This window comes from Oryctolagus cuniculus, chromosome 12 (assembly GCF_051225735.1).
Source record: "Oryctolagus cuniculus isolate XC-2025 breed Fujian yellow rabbit chromosome 12, ASM5122573v1, whole genome shotgun sequence".
Taxonomy (NCBI): Eukaryota; Metazoa; Chordata; class Mammalia; order Lagomorpha; family Leporidae; genus Oryctolagus; species Oryctolagus cuniculus.
Window position 1 is genome coordinate 102,498,830 of NC_142878.1, and position 17,050 is coordinate 102,515,879.

Sequence of the window (17,050 nt, forward strand, 5' to 3'; positions counted from 1 at the left end):
TTGGTTAATAGGGTGGCTGTCTGTCCGATCCCCCAAACTGGAAGTCTGGAGTCTTTCTGGCCTCGTTCTCATTTTCTCATTCTTCCCCTATGTGTATTTTACCAATGAGTTGTGCTGGTTATATTTACTAAGATCTTTCTCAGCTCCAGCTCTTTCTCCCCCTCCCTCCATCCTTTTCCAGGACCTGAAATCACTCACTCAGACGCTGGCAACAGCTTCCTAATTTGCTCCTCCTCCATCCGTTCAAACCCCTCCTTTGCACAGCCAATGTAGTGTAGTTCGGGCCCCAGATCTGACTCTTCCTTTGCAACCTTCAGGATATCCAAGTGTTTTCCATCCCAAATGATGAACACTCTCCTCCACGAGGCCAGCCACTCTGTGCAAGGTGTGGCCCTTCCTGGCCTCCAGCCGCGTCCCTGGCCACGTCCATGCTTTGCCTCGTGGAATGATCCAGCCTGGTCATTGTTCCTTGCCCGTGGTGATGAGCTGCCACATTCCTCACCCCTCTAATCAGGCTCCTGTCTGCACCTGGCTAAGTCATTTTTCAAAGATTTATTTATTTATTTGAAAGGCAGAGTTAGAGAGAGAGAAGGAGAGGGAGAGAGAGAGAGAGAGAGAGAAAGGTCTTCCATCCACTGGTTCACTCCCCAGATGGCTGCAACAGCCAGGGCTGGGCTGGGCCAAGGCCAGAAGCCAGGAGCTTCTTCCAGGTCTCCCATGCGGGTGCAATGGCCCAAGCCCCTGGGCCAGCTTCTGCTGCTTTTCCCAGGCCATTAGCAGGGAATTGCATCAGAAGTGGAGCAGCTTGGACACCAACTGGTGCCCATTTGGGACATCAGCATCAAAGGTGTAGGCTTTTACACATGACGCCACAATGCCAGCCCCGTTAAGTCACTTTTAAAGACATTATTTTTTATTATGGGGAATGGGGGAGAGAACAGTATATAATGAGACTCCAGGTGCTCCTCACCCTGCGTCTCGCTTAGAGCCACCCTTGTCTGTACCACCAAGGCTGCTCCATCCCAGGATCAAATTTGGAGAAAATGCAGAAAGTGCAGAGCGTCACAGGTAAATGTCTCAGTGTGCATCTAAAAGAGAAGGCGTCTTTTCTTTATTACCAAAATGCTGTTTTTAGAGTACAACCTTCATAGCACTTCTATCAGAATCACCCGTGATATTTTTTCTAAATGTGAGGTTTTCTGAATCCACTGAGTCAGGTAGGGCCCTGTCATCATCGTTTTTCTTCCTTTTGGCTTTGCCACATTTTTTTCATTTGTGGTAAGATATACAGAACATAAAGTATATCATTTTAACCTCTTTGTACAGTTCAGTAGCATTAAGGACGTGGACATTGTTTTTGTTTTAACAACAATGATTCATTTGAAATTCAGAATGACAGGGGTGAGGGGAGAGAGAGAGAGAGAGAGAGAGAGAGAGAGAGAGAGAGATGGATCTTCCACCTGCTGGTTCACTCCCCAAATGATTGCAGCAGCCTGGGCTGAACCAGGCAGAAGCCAGGAGCCTGAAACTCCATCTGGTTCTCCCTCACGGCAGGGTCATGGATCAGAATACTAGTGCCATCCTCCACTGCCTTCCCAGGCATAGTAGCAGTAAGCTGCATTAGAAGTGGAGCGGCTGGGACTCAAGCCAGCTCTGGGATACGGAGTGCTGGCTTGTGGCGGCTTAGCCTGTGGTACCCCTGTGCACTGTGTACAAAGCACACTGACCCCTGTACAGTACAGTACCCCTGTGCACTGTGTACACAGCACACTGACCCCTGTACAGTACAGTACCCCGTGCACTGTGTACCCAGCACACTGACCCCTGTACAGTACAGTACCCCTGTGTACTGTGTACACAGCACACTGACCCCTGTACAGTACAGTACCCCTGTGCACTGTGTACACAGCACACTGACCCCTGTACAGTACAGTACCCCTGTGTACTGAGTACCCAGCACACTGACCCCTGTACAGTACAGTACCCCTGTGTACTGTGCACCCAGCACACTGACCCCTGTACAGTACAGTACCCCTGTGCACTGTGCACCCAGCACACTGACCCCTGTACAGTACAGTACCCCAGTACACTGTGTACCCAGTACACTGACCCCTGAACAGTACAGTACCCCTGTGCACTGTGTATGTAGCACACTGACCCCTGTACAGTACAGTACCCCTGTGCACTGTGTACCCAGCACACTGACCCCTGTACAGTACAGTACCCCTGTGCACTGTGCACCCAGTACACTGATCCCTGTACAGTACAGTACCCCTGTGCACTGTGTATGTAGCACACTGACCTCTGTACAGTACAGTACCCCTGTGCACTGTGTATGTAGCACACTGACCCCTGTACAGTACAGTACCCCTGTGCACTGTGTACCCAGCACACTGACCCCTGTCAGTACAGTACCACTGTGCACTGTGTACCCAGCACACTGACCCCAGTACAGTACCCCTGTGCACTGTGTATGTAGCACACTGACCCCTGAACAGTACAGTACCACTGTGCACTGTGTACCCAGCACACTGACCCCTGTACAGTACAGTACCCCTGTGCACTGTGTACCCAGCACACTGACCCCTGTACAGTACAGTGCCCTGAGCACTGTGTACCCAGCACACTGACCCCTGTACAGTACAGTACCCCTGTGCACTGTGTATGTAGCACACACTGACCCCTGTACAGTACAGTACCCCTGTGCACTGTGTACACAGCACACTAACCCCTGTACAGTACAGTACCCCTGTGCACTGTGTACACAGCACACTGACCCCTGTACAGTACAGTACCCCTGTGCACTGTGTACCCAGCACACTGACCCCTGTACAGTACAGTACCCCTGTGCACTGTGTATGTAACACACTGACCCCTGTACAGTACAGTACCCCTGTGCACTGTGTACCCAGCACACTGACCCCTGTACAGTACAGTACCCCTGTGCACTATGTACCCAGTACACTGACCCCTGTACAGTACAGTACCCCTGTGCACTGTGTATGTAGCACACTGACCCCTGTACAGTACAGTACCCCTGTGCACTGTGTACACAGCACACTGACCCCTGTACAGTACAGTACCCCTGTGTACTATGTACCCAGCACACTGACCCCTGAACAGTACAGTACCCCTGTGCACTATGTACCCAGCACACTGACCCCTGTACAGTACAGTACCCCTGTGCACTGTGTACCCAGCACACTGACCCCTGAACAGTACAGTACCCCTGTGCACTATGTACCCAGCACACTGACCCCTGAACAGTACAGTACCCCTGTGCACTGTGTACCCAGCACACTGACCCCTGAACAGTACAGTACCCCTGTGCACTATGTACCCAGCACACTGACCCCTATACAGTACAGTACCCCTGTGCACTGTGTACACAGCACACTGACCTCTGTACAGTACAGTACCCCTGTGCACTGTGTATGTAGCACACTGACCCCTGTACAGTACAGTACCCCTGTGCACTGTGTACCCAGCACACTGACCCCTGAACAGTACAGTACCCGTGCACTGTGTATGTAGCACACTGACCCCTGAACAGTACAGTACCCCTGTGCACTGTGTACACAGCACACTGACCTCTGTACAGTACAGTACCCCTGTGCACTGTGTATGTAGCACACTGACCCCTGTACAGTACAGTACCCCTGTGCACTATGTACCCAGCACACTGACCCCTGAACAGTACAGTACCCCTGTGCACTGTGTACCCAGCACACTGACCTCTGTACAGTACAGTACCCCGTGCACTGTGTACACAGTACACTGACCCCTGTACAGTACAGTACCCCTGTGCACTGTGCACCCAGCACACTGACACTGCTGTGCACCTGTCGCCACTTTCGCTTCCAGAGCCCCTCGTCCCTGACAGAAACTGCGCCTAGTGAGCAGCTCCTCACTCTGCGCCCCCACCTGGCAGCCTGTGCTGTGCTTTCTGCCTCTGTGAATTTCAGTTTTCTGCCTTCTGAGCAAAGGTGACCTTGAGGGTGGGGTTGGGCGTGGGAGGAAGTGGGGAAAGTGCATCAGAATTTGGGAGCCACTGGGTCAAATCCCTCCCAGGTCAGAAAGTTCATGGAGAAATGGAACAAAAAGATAGGTTTATTGTGGTGCAAAAAAAATGAAATTCATACATCATTTCTTTTAAGATTTATTTTTAAAGATTTATTTATTTATTTGAAAGAGTTACACAGAGAGAGAAGGGGATGCAGAGAGAGAAGAAAGAGAGGTCTTCCATCCGCTGGTTCACTCCCCAATTGGCTGCAACGGCCAGAGCTGTGCCAATCCGAAGCCAGGAGCCAGGAGCTTCTTCTGAGTCTCCCATGTGGTGCAGGGACCAAGCACTTGGGCCATCTTCCACTGCTTTCTCAGGCCATAGCAGAGAGCTGGATGGGCAGAGGAGAAGCCAGGACTCAATCAGGCATCCCATCACTGCAGGCGGCGGCTTTACCTGCTATACCACAGCGCGGGCCCCCATGTGTCATTTCTAATATGCATATCCATGGACTTTTTGAAGACCCTCGTGCTGTTCGTTTTGTTGCTTTAGAACAGGGTGGTCATAGAAGCCACAGTGGGTTCAGCCCCGTATTCATCTCCACCTGCATTTTCTGTGGGTCTCACCGGGCCTTGCTGGGGTTGCCCTCCCCTTATTCATAGAGATGTCGATCCAGGCTCTCGGCTCCTGGAGGGCTCCTTTCTCCCCAGAGTGCAGGGCTGAGCTGACGACACCTAGACTAAGCAGCTGCCTTCCGCCCCTCTCTGCCGTCTCTCCATCTCAGTCAGTGGTCTCTCTGTGCAGTTTTCCTGTCCAATTCACACTGAAGTGTCTGGCCTGCTCCTGGCTCGTGGTGTGCAGCTGACAGTTTCTTACCAGCACTTCTGCCTCTCTCATGGGCTCGATTTCCAGGCAAACCTGCAGGCTACCTCAGCTTCCAGGTCATCCTTCCATCCCCCCTTGTCTTTGCGGCTCGTGTGTTGACAATGAGCACCAGGATGAGCCGAGTGTCAGTCAGATCCCCCCGAGCAAAGCCTCCAAACCAGCCTGCAGAAGAGGATCACCGCTGCTGTGGTTTTACCTCGGCCCGAGCTCTGAATTGACATAGCCAGCGGATGTTCAAGGGGCTTTGCTTTAATTAGGAAAATAAAAATCAGAGCTGCTAGAGCTCAGCCGGAGAAACTGCGGCCTTGACCTTCTTAGCTTTCAGCTGTGGAATGTGTTGACAGTTGATACAGATTCTTTTTTTTTTTTTTTTTGACAGGCAGAGTTAGAGAGAGACAGAGAGAAAGGTCTTCTTTTTCCATTGGTTCACCCCTCAAATGGCCGCTGTGGCCGGCGCACTGTGCTGATCCGAAGCCAGGAGCCAGGTGCTTCTCCTGGTCTCCCATGGGGTACAGGGCCCAAGCACTTGGGCCATCCTGCACTGCCCTCCCGGGCCACAGCAGAGAGCTGGACTGGAAGAGGGGCAACCAGGACCAGAACCGGGCGCCCCAATAGGGACTAGAACCCAGGGTGCCAGCACCGCAGGCGGAGGATTAGCCAATTGAGCTGCGGCGCTGGCCCTTGTTGTTTTAAATATTCCTCCTAGGAGCCTGCTTGGAGTCTAGGGGAGTCTCGACACCCTAGCCATCTTGTTGCCCTCCTCCCATTTTTCGTATGCGAACGCTGAGGGAATGGAACAGACATGGGCATACTGTGTGCTTTCTCCCCTGCTGTTTTAGCTTCTCCATTTGTTGGGAAAGTGTGTTTGCTAAAATTAAAGTAGGCTATATATATATATTTCAGCAATTTTTTAAAGAAAGATTTTATTTGAAAAACAGAGTTACAGAGAGAAAGAGAGAGAGAAAATCTTCTGTGTGCTGGGTCTCTCCCCAAATAGCTGCAACAACCAGGGTTGGTCCAGGCTGAAGTCGGGGTGCCTGGAACCCCATCCCAGTCTCCCGCATGGGTGACAGGGTCCCAAGTTCATGGACAACCTGCATTAGCAGGGAGCTGGATTGGAAAAGTAGCAGCCAGGATACAAACCGTCACCCATATAGGATATCGGTGCTGCAGGCAGAGCCTTAGCCCACTACACCACAGCACTGGCCCCAGCAATCTGTTTTTCTTTTTTTTTTCTTTCTTTCTTTTTTTTTTTTTTTTTTTTTTTTTTTTTTTTTTTTTTTTTTTTGACAGGCGGAGTGGACAGTGAGAGAGACAAAGAGAAAGGTCTTCCTTTGCCTTTGGTTCACCCTCCAATGGCCACCGCGGCCGGTGCGCTGCGGCCGGCGCACCGCGCTGATCCCATGGCAGGAGCCAGGTACTTCTCCTGGTCTCCCATGGGGTGCAGGGCCCAAGCACTTGGGCCATCCTCCACTGCACTCCCTGGCCACAGCAGAGAGCTGGCCTGGAAGAGGGGCAACCGGGACAGAATCCGGCGCCCCGACCGGGACTAGAACCCGGTGTGCCGGCGCCCCAAGGTGGAGGATTAGCCTAGTGAGCCGTGGCACCGTCCAGCAATCTGTTTTTCTAACGACGACAGTTAACAGCTAACATTGAACACTTCTTCTCAATGAGTTCATGTTCTAAGTGTTCTACAGGGATGAATTATTTAATTCTCGCAGCAACCCTGTGAGGAAATGTTGCTATCCTCTTTACTTGGCCACTAGGGACATCACCGCACATACAGCAGACGGAATTAGCCATTGAGTCAGAACTACCGAGTGGTGGACATTATGGCACGTGACCCTACAAAGAGCCTCAGTTTCTTGTCAAATAACCCAGATTCGGGTCTCACCCATCCTTAGTAATGGAGTAGGCAGAAGTGGCCGATGGATGGTAATGCAAAATGACTATGTATAGGTTTGGTCGGGCTATTGTCGGGGGTCAGGGCTGGCTTCCTGGGGGAGATGGTACATGAATCAGGTCTTAAATCCTAAGGCAGGTATTTGGGAAGGAGGCTCTTGCGGGTGCTGACAGACCCATCAGAGCCACATCTGATTGAGGCGGTCTGTGTGGTGGGAGGGGGCTGGAGGATTAGGGGGCGGGGCAGCTGTGGCTGTAAGGACGAAGCCGGAGAAGCCTCCACATCTTGCAGGTCTTCAGAGGTGCATCAAGGAGTTTGCACTTGATCTGGAGGCGGGAGGAGCCATGGAAGAATTTCCCCCCGGGAAAATAACATAATCACTGCGTTATTAGGTTCTAGAAGGGTCTCCTAGCTCTTTGTGGTTTGTTTCTGATTGTTCTTCATGACAAAACTGCAGCAAATCGTAAATTGCCCATCGCTATTTGTCCTGTTAGGATGACTTTCTGGGCCAAAAGATAGGCACAGGAGGGGCATTCAGGAAGTCACTGCCAAGTCCCCTCGCCAGGGCGGCCCTCAAACTCACATTCTCTCCCTCACTTTCATCAACATCCAGAAGTTATCTTTTTTTTTTTTTTTTTTTTTTGACAGGCAGAGTGGACAGTGAGAGAGAGAGACAGAGAGAAAGGTCTTCCTTTTTGCCATTGGTTCACCCTCCAATGGCTGCTGCGGCTGGAGCGCTATGGCCGGCGCACCACGCTGATCCGATGGCAGGAGCCAGGTGCTTCTCCTGGTCTCCCATGGGGTGCAGGGCCCAAGCACTTGGGCCATCCTCCTCTGCACTCCCAGGCCATAGAGAGAGCTGGACTGGAAGAGGGGCAACCGGGACAGAATCCGGCGCCCTGACCGGGACTAGAACCCGGTGTGCCAGCGCCCCAAGGCAGAGGATTAGCCTAGTGAGCCGCGGCGCTGGCCCCAGAAGTTATCTTTTTAAATACTATTTTCTATTTTTTTATGTTTTAAAATTTTGCACAGCTTTGATTCATGAAGAATTTACTCAGACATGTATCAGACTAACTTAGTATTTTTCCAAATAAATAATAAGTTGCCCTATCACTGGCTACTGAATAATCGAAAACTATCCACTCTGATTTTGTTAAAGATTTATTTATTTATTTGAAAATCAGAGTTATACACAGAGAGAAGGAGAGGCAGAGAGAGAAAAAGAGAGAGAGAGAGGTCTTCCATCTGCTGGTTCATTCCCCAATTGGCTGCAACAGCCAGAGCTGTGCCAATCCAAAGCTAGGAGCCAGGAGCTTCTTCTGGGTCTCCCACATGGGCGCAGGGGCCCAAGGACTTGGGCCATCTTCCACTGCTTTCCCAGGCCATTATCAGAGAGCTGGATTGGAAGTAGAGCAGCTGGGACTTGAACTGACGCCCACATGGGATTGCTGGCACTGCAGGCAGAGGCTTTACCCACTACGCTTCAAGTGCCGGCCCCTCCCCTCTGATTTCAAAATGGCTTCATTGTGTAAACCCGAATACTCCAGTGCCAGGATTGTGTGAGCAGTCTTCAGAGTGTTCAAGGAAAGTGCATACTATGAAGAAAACTACACATGAATTACAAAAGCTTCCTACCCCAAAATAAACATCTTTTAAAAAGACTTATTTATTTTGTTTGAAGGAGTGACCAATTAGAAGAATAGGCACACAGAGGTAGGGGAAGAAGCAGAGAGGTCTTCCATCCACTGGTTCACTCCCCAGGTGCCTGTAAGAGCCAGCGCTGGACCAGGCAAAGGCCAGGAGCCAGGAGCTCCATCCAGGTCGGCCACAGGAGTTGTAGGGAAGCCCAGCCACTTTGGCCGTTACCTGCTGCCTCCAGGACATCAGCAAGGAGCTGGATTGAACGTTCAGAGCAGCCACAGACCTGTCCCTAAATAAACGTATTTCATTATCTTTGAGAATTCTATTTAAGTTATACAACTTTCATTATTTCATATATACAGATTCCCACTCTACCCTCCCTCCTGCCCGCACTCTCATCCCCTTTCCCCTCCCACTCCCACTAACCTTTACAAAGATCTATTGTCAGTGTACTTTATACCCACACGATCAACCCTAACTAAGCGTTCAACAAATAGTGTGAAGGAAAAAAACCAAACAAGTTGTTTTTCCACAAACATTTTGAAGAATCCTCGAATTATTCGAAATGCTGTGGTTCTCTTTAGTCCTTTTTTCCTACTGTGCTGCGGAATACTCTGTAATCCTCACTGCTTTTCAACGTGCCCTTGACTGTTCTCACCTAACCTTCTGTAAGACTGCAGAGTTGCATTGTCTGTTTCCAACTCCCGCCCCACCCGCCACCAAATTGCCTCAGAGGTCTTGATGGAAGCTGTTTTTCCTAAATTAATCAGGGAGAATGAATATATCTTAGTTTTTTTTAATTTTTAAGATTTATGTTTTATTTTATTTGAAAGACAGAGTAACAGAGAGAGAGAGAGAGAGGTCTTCCATCTTCTGGTTCACTTCCCAGATGGCCACAACAGCTGGATCTGGGCTGGTCTGAAGCCAGGAGCTTCTTCCGGGTCTCCCATGTGGGTGCAGGGGCCCAAGCACATGGGCCATCTTCCACTGCTTTCCCGGCTGCATTAGCAGGGAGCTGGATCGCAAGTGGAGCAGCCGAGACTTGAACTGGCCCCCATATGGGATGCCGGTGCTGCAGGCAGGGGCTTTAATTCACTGCGCCACAGCGCCAGCCCCGATATCTTACAGTTTTATGTCTTCTTACTCAGGACCCTATGGTGCATTCGCCATTGATGAGAATTTTGGGCTGGAGTCCTCTCAGTATTTTCTAGCTTGGTGCTATCAGCTGTGCACATTTCTTATGAAGTATTTATTTACAAACCCAGAGGACTTGGGTGATTTTCCCCCACTTTTAAAGCCTCAGTTTCTCTCATGCCTAAGACCAGGAAAAGAACAATTCTTACTGGTAAAGTTGAGAAAATTGGTTAACTGACACCTGGTGCCTGACAGTGAGTAGTCTTAGTTGGATTTGGGGGAAAGTGAAATTTTAGGATAATAGCTACATATGTATATATACACATAGGTGGACACACACACACACACACGTAGTTTTTTGAAACACACACACACACACACACACACATAGTTGGGGATTAGTTTTTTAAAATCTCTTTTTTTCCCAAAAAAATATTTAGTTAATTTTACTGTTTTTGAGAGTTGCCAGGTCATCTTCAAATAATGGCAGTCTTGTCTGTTCTGTTTACTTTCTCGATTTTTACACTTGCCCTTTGGTTCTTCTATTTTATTCTCAGGTGGATATGTATCTCATTATGTTTATACTTCTGAAGTACTTTCATTTGATCTTCTTTTTTCACTTGAGAGACTGGGCGGCACGGGGAGGGGTGGAGAGACAAATCTTCCATTCGCTGGTTCACTCCCCAGATGTCTGTGGGGTCTGCATTAGCAGGAAGCTGGATCAAGAGCCGGGTCAGAGCTTGAGCACAGGCACTCAGATGGGATATGAGCATCTGTTATGATTGGTATTTGTTTGAAAGGCAGAGGGACAGAGATCTTCCATCTGCTAATTCACGTTCCAACTGCCAGCAACAACCCAGGAGCCTGGAACTCAATCTACCATCTATTATAATTTCATTTTTAGCATGCTTAGTTGATATGATTTTTGAGCATACACATCAAGAATGGTGCAATTTCTGTTGACTTCTCCATTTTTAAAATGAGAAAATTTGTGTTTTATTCTCAACTTATTTCCTCAAACCTCCGATTTTTTGTTATTAAACTCTGTTATTTGGAGCCAAGAAAATTAGTAATAAATTATGGTTATTCCATGCATTTTGTTTTTTGAAAGAAAACTGTTTCCAACCTTTTACCTGGTTTTACATTATATTTTGAATAGTTATTTAGCATTAATTATAGGTCTAAAGTATTTTAATTCTCAGTGCCAGCTTTTATGACACTATTTAAAAGTTTATTTGCTTATTTATTTGTTCATTCATTTACTTGAGATACAGAGAGAGAAAGCTCCCATCCACTGTTTCACTCTTTGAATGCCTGGGAGCTGGGAGTGGAATCCAGGTCTCCCACATGGGTGGCAGGAATCAGCTAACTTGAGGCATAAGAACTGCCTGCTAGGATCAGGCCTGGAGCCAGGAATCAAACCCAGCTCTCTGATGTGGGCTGTGGGCATCCCAGCTGGTGTCTTAACCGCTAGGCCCAACGCCTTCCCCATCACACATCATTTTAAATCCATTTTTAAAATTAAGTTGTCATTGACTTGGAATTGCTCCTTGTTTTTCAGGGAGATTAAATATATGGGTAATTTCTAAGACCCTCTGTACTGAAACTATCTTCCTTATATTTCTCAGATGAGCCGAAGCATGAACTGTTATTTTACAGGCTTTCCTTTTTCCTTTATTAATATGATGAGTATATGGCTCTGAAATTCTCTTTTAATATTGAAAAGGAATGATTTTTAACATCAACTCTTTTTCTCTTTTGAAAACTACTGATTATTTTTTTTTCTGCTTAGATATAAGATTTTTCCAAATACTTTGAGTGTTTCTCTAAATAAATTCTGGTATTATTTTCTTTTCAATAGTTTGGTACATAGTGAGGACTTTTAGGGCTGAATTCAGTTCTTCCTTTGGTACATGAAAGTTTTCTTCTGTTATGTTTATGCATTTAAAAATTAGGTTTCTCATTTGTTCATCATTTATCCGTATTGTCTCTTCCCTATTTTTTTAAAGATTTATTTTATTTATCTGAAAGGCAGAAGTATATAGAGAGAGAGAAAGAGGGAGGAAGAGACAGAGAGAGAGGTCTTCCATCTGCTGATTCACTCCCCAAATGGTCACAACAGCTGAGGCTGACGCAGGCAGAAGCTAGGAACCAGGAACTTCTTCCAGGTCTCCACCACGGGTGCAGGGGCCCAAGCACTTGGACCATCTTCTGCTGCTTTCCCAGGCTCATTACAGGAAGCTGGATCAGAAGTAGAGCAGCCAGAACTAAAACCAGTGCCCATATAGTATGCTGGCATCGTAGGCAGCAGCTCAACCCAATATGCCACAATGCCTGCCCCAAATTTAAAATTCTTAGTACTAAGGATAAAAAAAACCACAAAATTAATGATCATACCAGTAGACTATTCACATGGCTAGAAAATTCAAGTGTCTTAAAAGTGTAAAACAGAAAGTAAAAGCCACCTGTTGATGTACTCCAGTCCCTGACACCTGCAGTTGCTCCAGAAAAGAGAAATGAGACACCAGCATATATGTACAATTATCGTGTACCAGTATTATAGTAATCATATCATTATATTACATAATAGTATATATTTATCTATAATATATCCATACACCAATCACATATTTAATAATTATATAATATATTTAAATTATAGTCATATTTCATTATAATTTTAATCATCGTAAGTAATAATTATGTCATAAATATAAAATTAATAACAATCGTATGTACCTTCCTTTTATTTATTTGTAATAATATTCAAGGTTCTTTTTAATATATTAATATTATATTAGCTGTTAATATATTAAGATTGTTATTGTTTGTTAATTGTTATACATTATAAATATTGTAATATGATATATATGGTGTATATATATTCATACTATGTAGTGTATACATATTCACAATATGTAATATGTTCTATATGTGTGCACATAAAGCATAGAAACCTTTATGTTTACATAAAAGAAAGCACAGTTATGAGTGTGACCTGCCCTGTACTTGCTTCACTTGTAATCTGCAAAAGGAAACTATTCCTCCGCAGTTCCTGTAGACGCCCCTCCTCCTCCTAAGTAGCTGCATATTCTTTTTTTTTTTTTAAGATTTATTTATTTGAAAGTCTAAGTTACACAGAGAGAGGAGAGGCAGAGAGAGAGAGAGAGGTCTTCCATCCACTGGTTTACTCCCCAACTGGCCGCAACGGCTAGAGCTGTGCCAATCTGAACCAGGGGCCAGGAGCTTCATCTGGGTCTCCTGCATGGGTGCAGGGGCCCAAAGACTTGGGCCATCTTCTACTGCTTTCCCAGGCCATAGCAGAGAGCTGGATCAGAAGTGGAGCAGCTGGGACTCGAACCGCGACCATATGGGATGCTGGCACTGCAGGCAGCGGCTTAACCCGCTACGCCACAGTGCTGGCCCCAGTAACTGCATATTCTTCCATGGTGTGGACGCCTCTGCTTAGATGGAACCAGTTTCATTCTTCCCAATTCTACCTTGACGGCAGCCAAAAGAGACCAGAGTACGTGTGTAGTTACTCCAACACTGCTCCACCTGGGGGAGCCAAGCACATCTGCTCACGGAATAGAACTAGAGCTCCCCACTAACAGCTTTCGACTCAGTAGACGAATGTTTGATGGGACTGAGATCTCTGTATGGGGCTCACTTAGAATACTGTGCTTCATTCTGCTGTTGGACACGTGCTGTCACGGGCAGCCAAGTCTGGTCTGGGGAAAGAAGTTAGGAGACTCTGAGAAGCTTACGATCCTTTTTTTTTTTTTTTTTTTTTTGACAGGCAGAGTGGACAGTGAGAGAGAGAGAGACAGAGAGAAAGGTCTTCCTTTTGCTGTTGGTTCACCCTCGATAGCCGCTGCGGCCGGCGTGCTGTGGCCGGCGCATCGCGCTGATCTGAAGCCAGGAGCCAGGTACTTATCCTGGTCTCCCATGCCAGTGCAGGGCCCAAGCACTTGGGCCATCCTCCACTGCACTCCCTGGCCACAGCAGAGAGCTGGCCTGGAAGAGGGGCAACCGGGACAGAATCCGGCACCCCGACCGTGACTAGAACCCGGTGTGCCAGCGCCACAGGTGGAGGATTAGCCTAGTGAGCCGCGGCGCCGGCCAATCCTGTCTTTCTGAGGTGCAAAACAATGAGCTTTGGAACTCCATCTTTTTTTAAAAAAAAAGAAAAGTTTGATTTATTTATTTGATAATAAAATAAAAAAATATTTATTTGGAAATAATGTGAGTTACAGAACGAGAGGCAGTGAGAGAATCCTCCATGTGCTGATTCACTCTCCAAATGGCCACAATGGGCAGAGCTGGTCCAGGCTGAAGCCAGGAGCCTGGAACTCCGTCCAGGTCTCCCACGTGGGTGGCGGGGACCCCAGAACATGGACCGTCTGCTGCTGCTTTCCCAGGCTCATTAACAAGGAGCTGGGCTGGAAGTGGAGAAGCCAGTGCCACAATCAGTGCTCACAGGGTTTGCCGGGTCCCAAGTGGTGGCTTAACCCGCTGCACCAGACACCAGCCCCTGGAACTGCACCTTAAATAAAATTCTCAGTAGCCTTTTCTGTAGCCCATGGAAGTGGGTCTCTATTCATTCATTTCTGTTATGATGCACATCTTCTCCCTTTCTTGGGTGTTTATAACATGCACTCCTACAACACTATCTTTGGAAAAATTGTGCAGTAAACAAACTTGTTGAAAATCATTGAACACAACATTTGCAAAGCTTACTCTGTCACTGAACTCCTTCTCGTCTCTTACCTGTTAGTAACCTCAGGACACCAAGTGTTATTTCAGAGTCTCTTAAATACATCTGTTCCTACTGCATCTATTTTAAAAAATTCAGCACAGGGGCCAATAAGCATTTTTTTGTAAAGGCCCAGATAGTATTTTCTTTAGGCTTTGCAAGCCTACACCATCTTTGTTGCAAATATTCAGCTCTGCCACGTGACACAAAAGCAGCCATGGGTGACAGGTGGCCAAACGTTCCAGTAAATGTTAATTACGGGCACTAAAATTGGAATGTTATGTAATTTCCACATGTCACAAAATGTCATCTCAACAATTTAACATGGCAAAAATCATGCTTAGCTGATGGGTTGTACAAAAACAAGCAGACCAGAGTTGGCCTACGGGTCATAGTTTGATGACGTTTGACTTAGTGGATAATAATTCAAGATAAGAAATAAGTGTTTCATCCAGCCAGATTGTGAAATGCCTTTATATTTTCAAGAATTTTCAGAAGGTTGGCATAATTATATAACACACACAAAAGAATAGTACAGCTTTACCCGCTCTGCAAAAAGCATTTCAACTAAGCCTACAACTTAGCTCCTAGACACTGAGACAGTTTAATAAAATTTTACCTTTTAGAGAGGATAAACTCAAAAAAGATTTGCTGAATGAATATTGGTGAAAATCTCCATAGTGTGAGATAAATCAAATTAGAAATCTCTACATGTTACTAAATCTTTATTTTTAAAATAATCTATTTATTTGAAAGGTAAAATTACAGAGAGAGAGAGATCCTCCATCTGCGGGTTCTTGCCCCACATGGCTAGGCCAGACCAAAGCCAGGAGCTTCATCCAGGTTTCCCACATGGGTGCAGGGACCCAAGCACTTGAACCATCTTCTGCTGTTTTTCCAGGTGCATTAACAGGGAGCTGGATCAGAAGTGGAGCAGCCGGGACTCCAGCCAGCGCCCATATGGGATGCTGGAGACACAGGCGATGGCTTAACCTGCTACACCATAACACTGTCCCTAGTAAATTAAAAAAAAAAAGAAAGAAAGAAAAGAAACAAGAACAAAATCTTTGTAATGATATTTTTGCAAAAGCCACAGCACATAATTTTAATTATAACACAAATGCAAGCATAGAGTGTATTTCCAGGGAAGAATTCTTTCTGTTGCTACTAAGACTTGAAAGTTGGTTAACTACAAAATGCAGCATTCGGAGCGAGTTCATGCCCTCTGAGAGGAGCTGGTCGTGTTGTGCTTTTTGCTTCACTGAAGTTTGGTGTCCCTCCCTTTATGGCCTGTATTTGACGGTCCCTCTTGTCCTCCCCCGTGGCCCCCGGCTCTCCCCAGGTTCATTCCGGAACCCTGGTCTGCCTGCAGTACGACGTGTGGGCCGGGCGTCCAGGTCCGCGAGGTGAAGTGCCGCGTGCTCCTCAAGTTCACGCAGACGGACACGGAGCTGCCAGAGGAGGAGTGTGAGGGCCCCGAGCTGCCCAGCGAGCGCCCTTGCTTCCTGGAAGCCTGTGATGAGAGCCCGGCCTCCCCAGCGCTGGACGCCTCCCTCCAGGGGAAGGACAGCGAGATGACCTACGACTGGGAGTATGCCGGCTTCACTCCCTGCACGGCCACATGCTTGGGAGGTACTGGAAACCTTTGCCTAAGGACAGTTATGTCGTGTGTTAGAACGGTTTGAGAACTTGCTAGCTTGGGTAGACCAGATACACAAACTGGCTAAAGACTAAGGGAAGGGAAGAAATGCAATAATGGGAAATTATGCATTTTCTTCTTTAAAAATTTGTATTTATTTTTATTTGAAAGGCACAGTGCATGCGTGAGAGAGAAAGACCGTCCTCTGGCTTATTCCCCAGATGCTCACAGCCGCTAGGGCTGGGCCAAGCCAAAGTCAACAGCCCAGAATATCTGTGGGTCTCCCACGTGGGTGGCAGAGGCCCAAGTACAAGAACCGTCACCTGCTGCCTCCCAGGGTGAACATTAGCAGGAAGCTGGTTTGGCAAGTCAGGCACCATTCTATGGGATTCTGGCATCACAAGTAGCGGCTTAACCTGCTGCACCTATGCGTTTTCTTCCCTTTATTTCTGGGGTGATTGCTTTAGGAAGGTAAGAAGTAGTAAGACTGTATGCTGACCAAGAGAAAGACGTGTGTTCCTTTGGAGACCGCAGAGTAACTAAGCTGAGACAATCTTAGGCATACGTCTCTTCTTCATATTGAGGCAGCCTGGAATTGCTGCATGCAATGCGGTTCTCACGTAAGCCACCCTCACCAAAGATTTGGTGCACACCTGCAACCAGCGGAGAATGAATGACTCACCATGATCCTGTGTCTCTGGGGAGTGACGTGCGTAGCAGCAGACCTTGCTAGTATTAGAGAGTGGTCGTAGAGCCAGCTGACCCATTCAGGAAGAAGTTGGCTCCAGGGCTGAGTGTCCTGGGATCCAAAGGGAGTGAACAAGTAGGGAGCAGGAGTCTACTCTTGAAGGCTCTGATGAAAAGTGGAAAGACAGGAACAAGCAATGGGAGAGCTAGGTCTTTCACTAGTGGGGAGGAGACTCAGTGTCATGGGGAACCCCAGGCTCCCTGACACTCCGTGCTCTGACTCCTGGCTGTTTGCCTTTGAGCCAGCTGTTGTGGAATGGACTTGGTCCCTGAGCATGCCCCGATGTCAGTTGGTTCCAACCAACAGTGGGAAACACAGAAGGAGCGGCTGTCTTAAAGCTG

The 17,050-nt window shown here is 47.4% G+C and overlaps 1 protein-coding gene across 3 annotated transcripts in view; it reads left to right on the plus strand.

Moving 5' to 3' along the window:
• The window catches only part of ADAMTSL3 (ADAMTS like 3), a 410,995-nt gene that overhangs the window by 257,800 nt on the left and 136,145 nt on the right, over positions 1 to 17,050 (plus strand). For all 3 annotated transcript variants that reach the window (XR_016217636.1, XM_008275279.5, XM_089309514.1), the window contains exon 16: positions 15,665 to 15,954. Coding sequence is in view for 2 of the 3 variants with exons in the window: in XM_008275279.5 (XP_008273501.3) it covers positions 15,665 to 15,954 (290 nt within the window). In the remaining variant the exon portion in view is untranslated. The remainder of the gene's footprint in view (positions 1 to 15,664; positions 15,955 to 17,050) is intronic.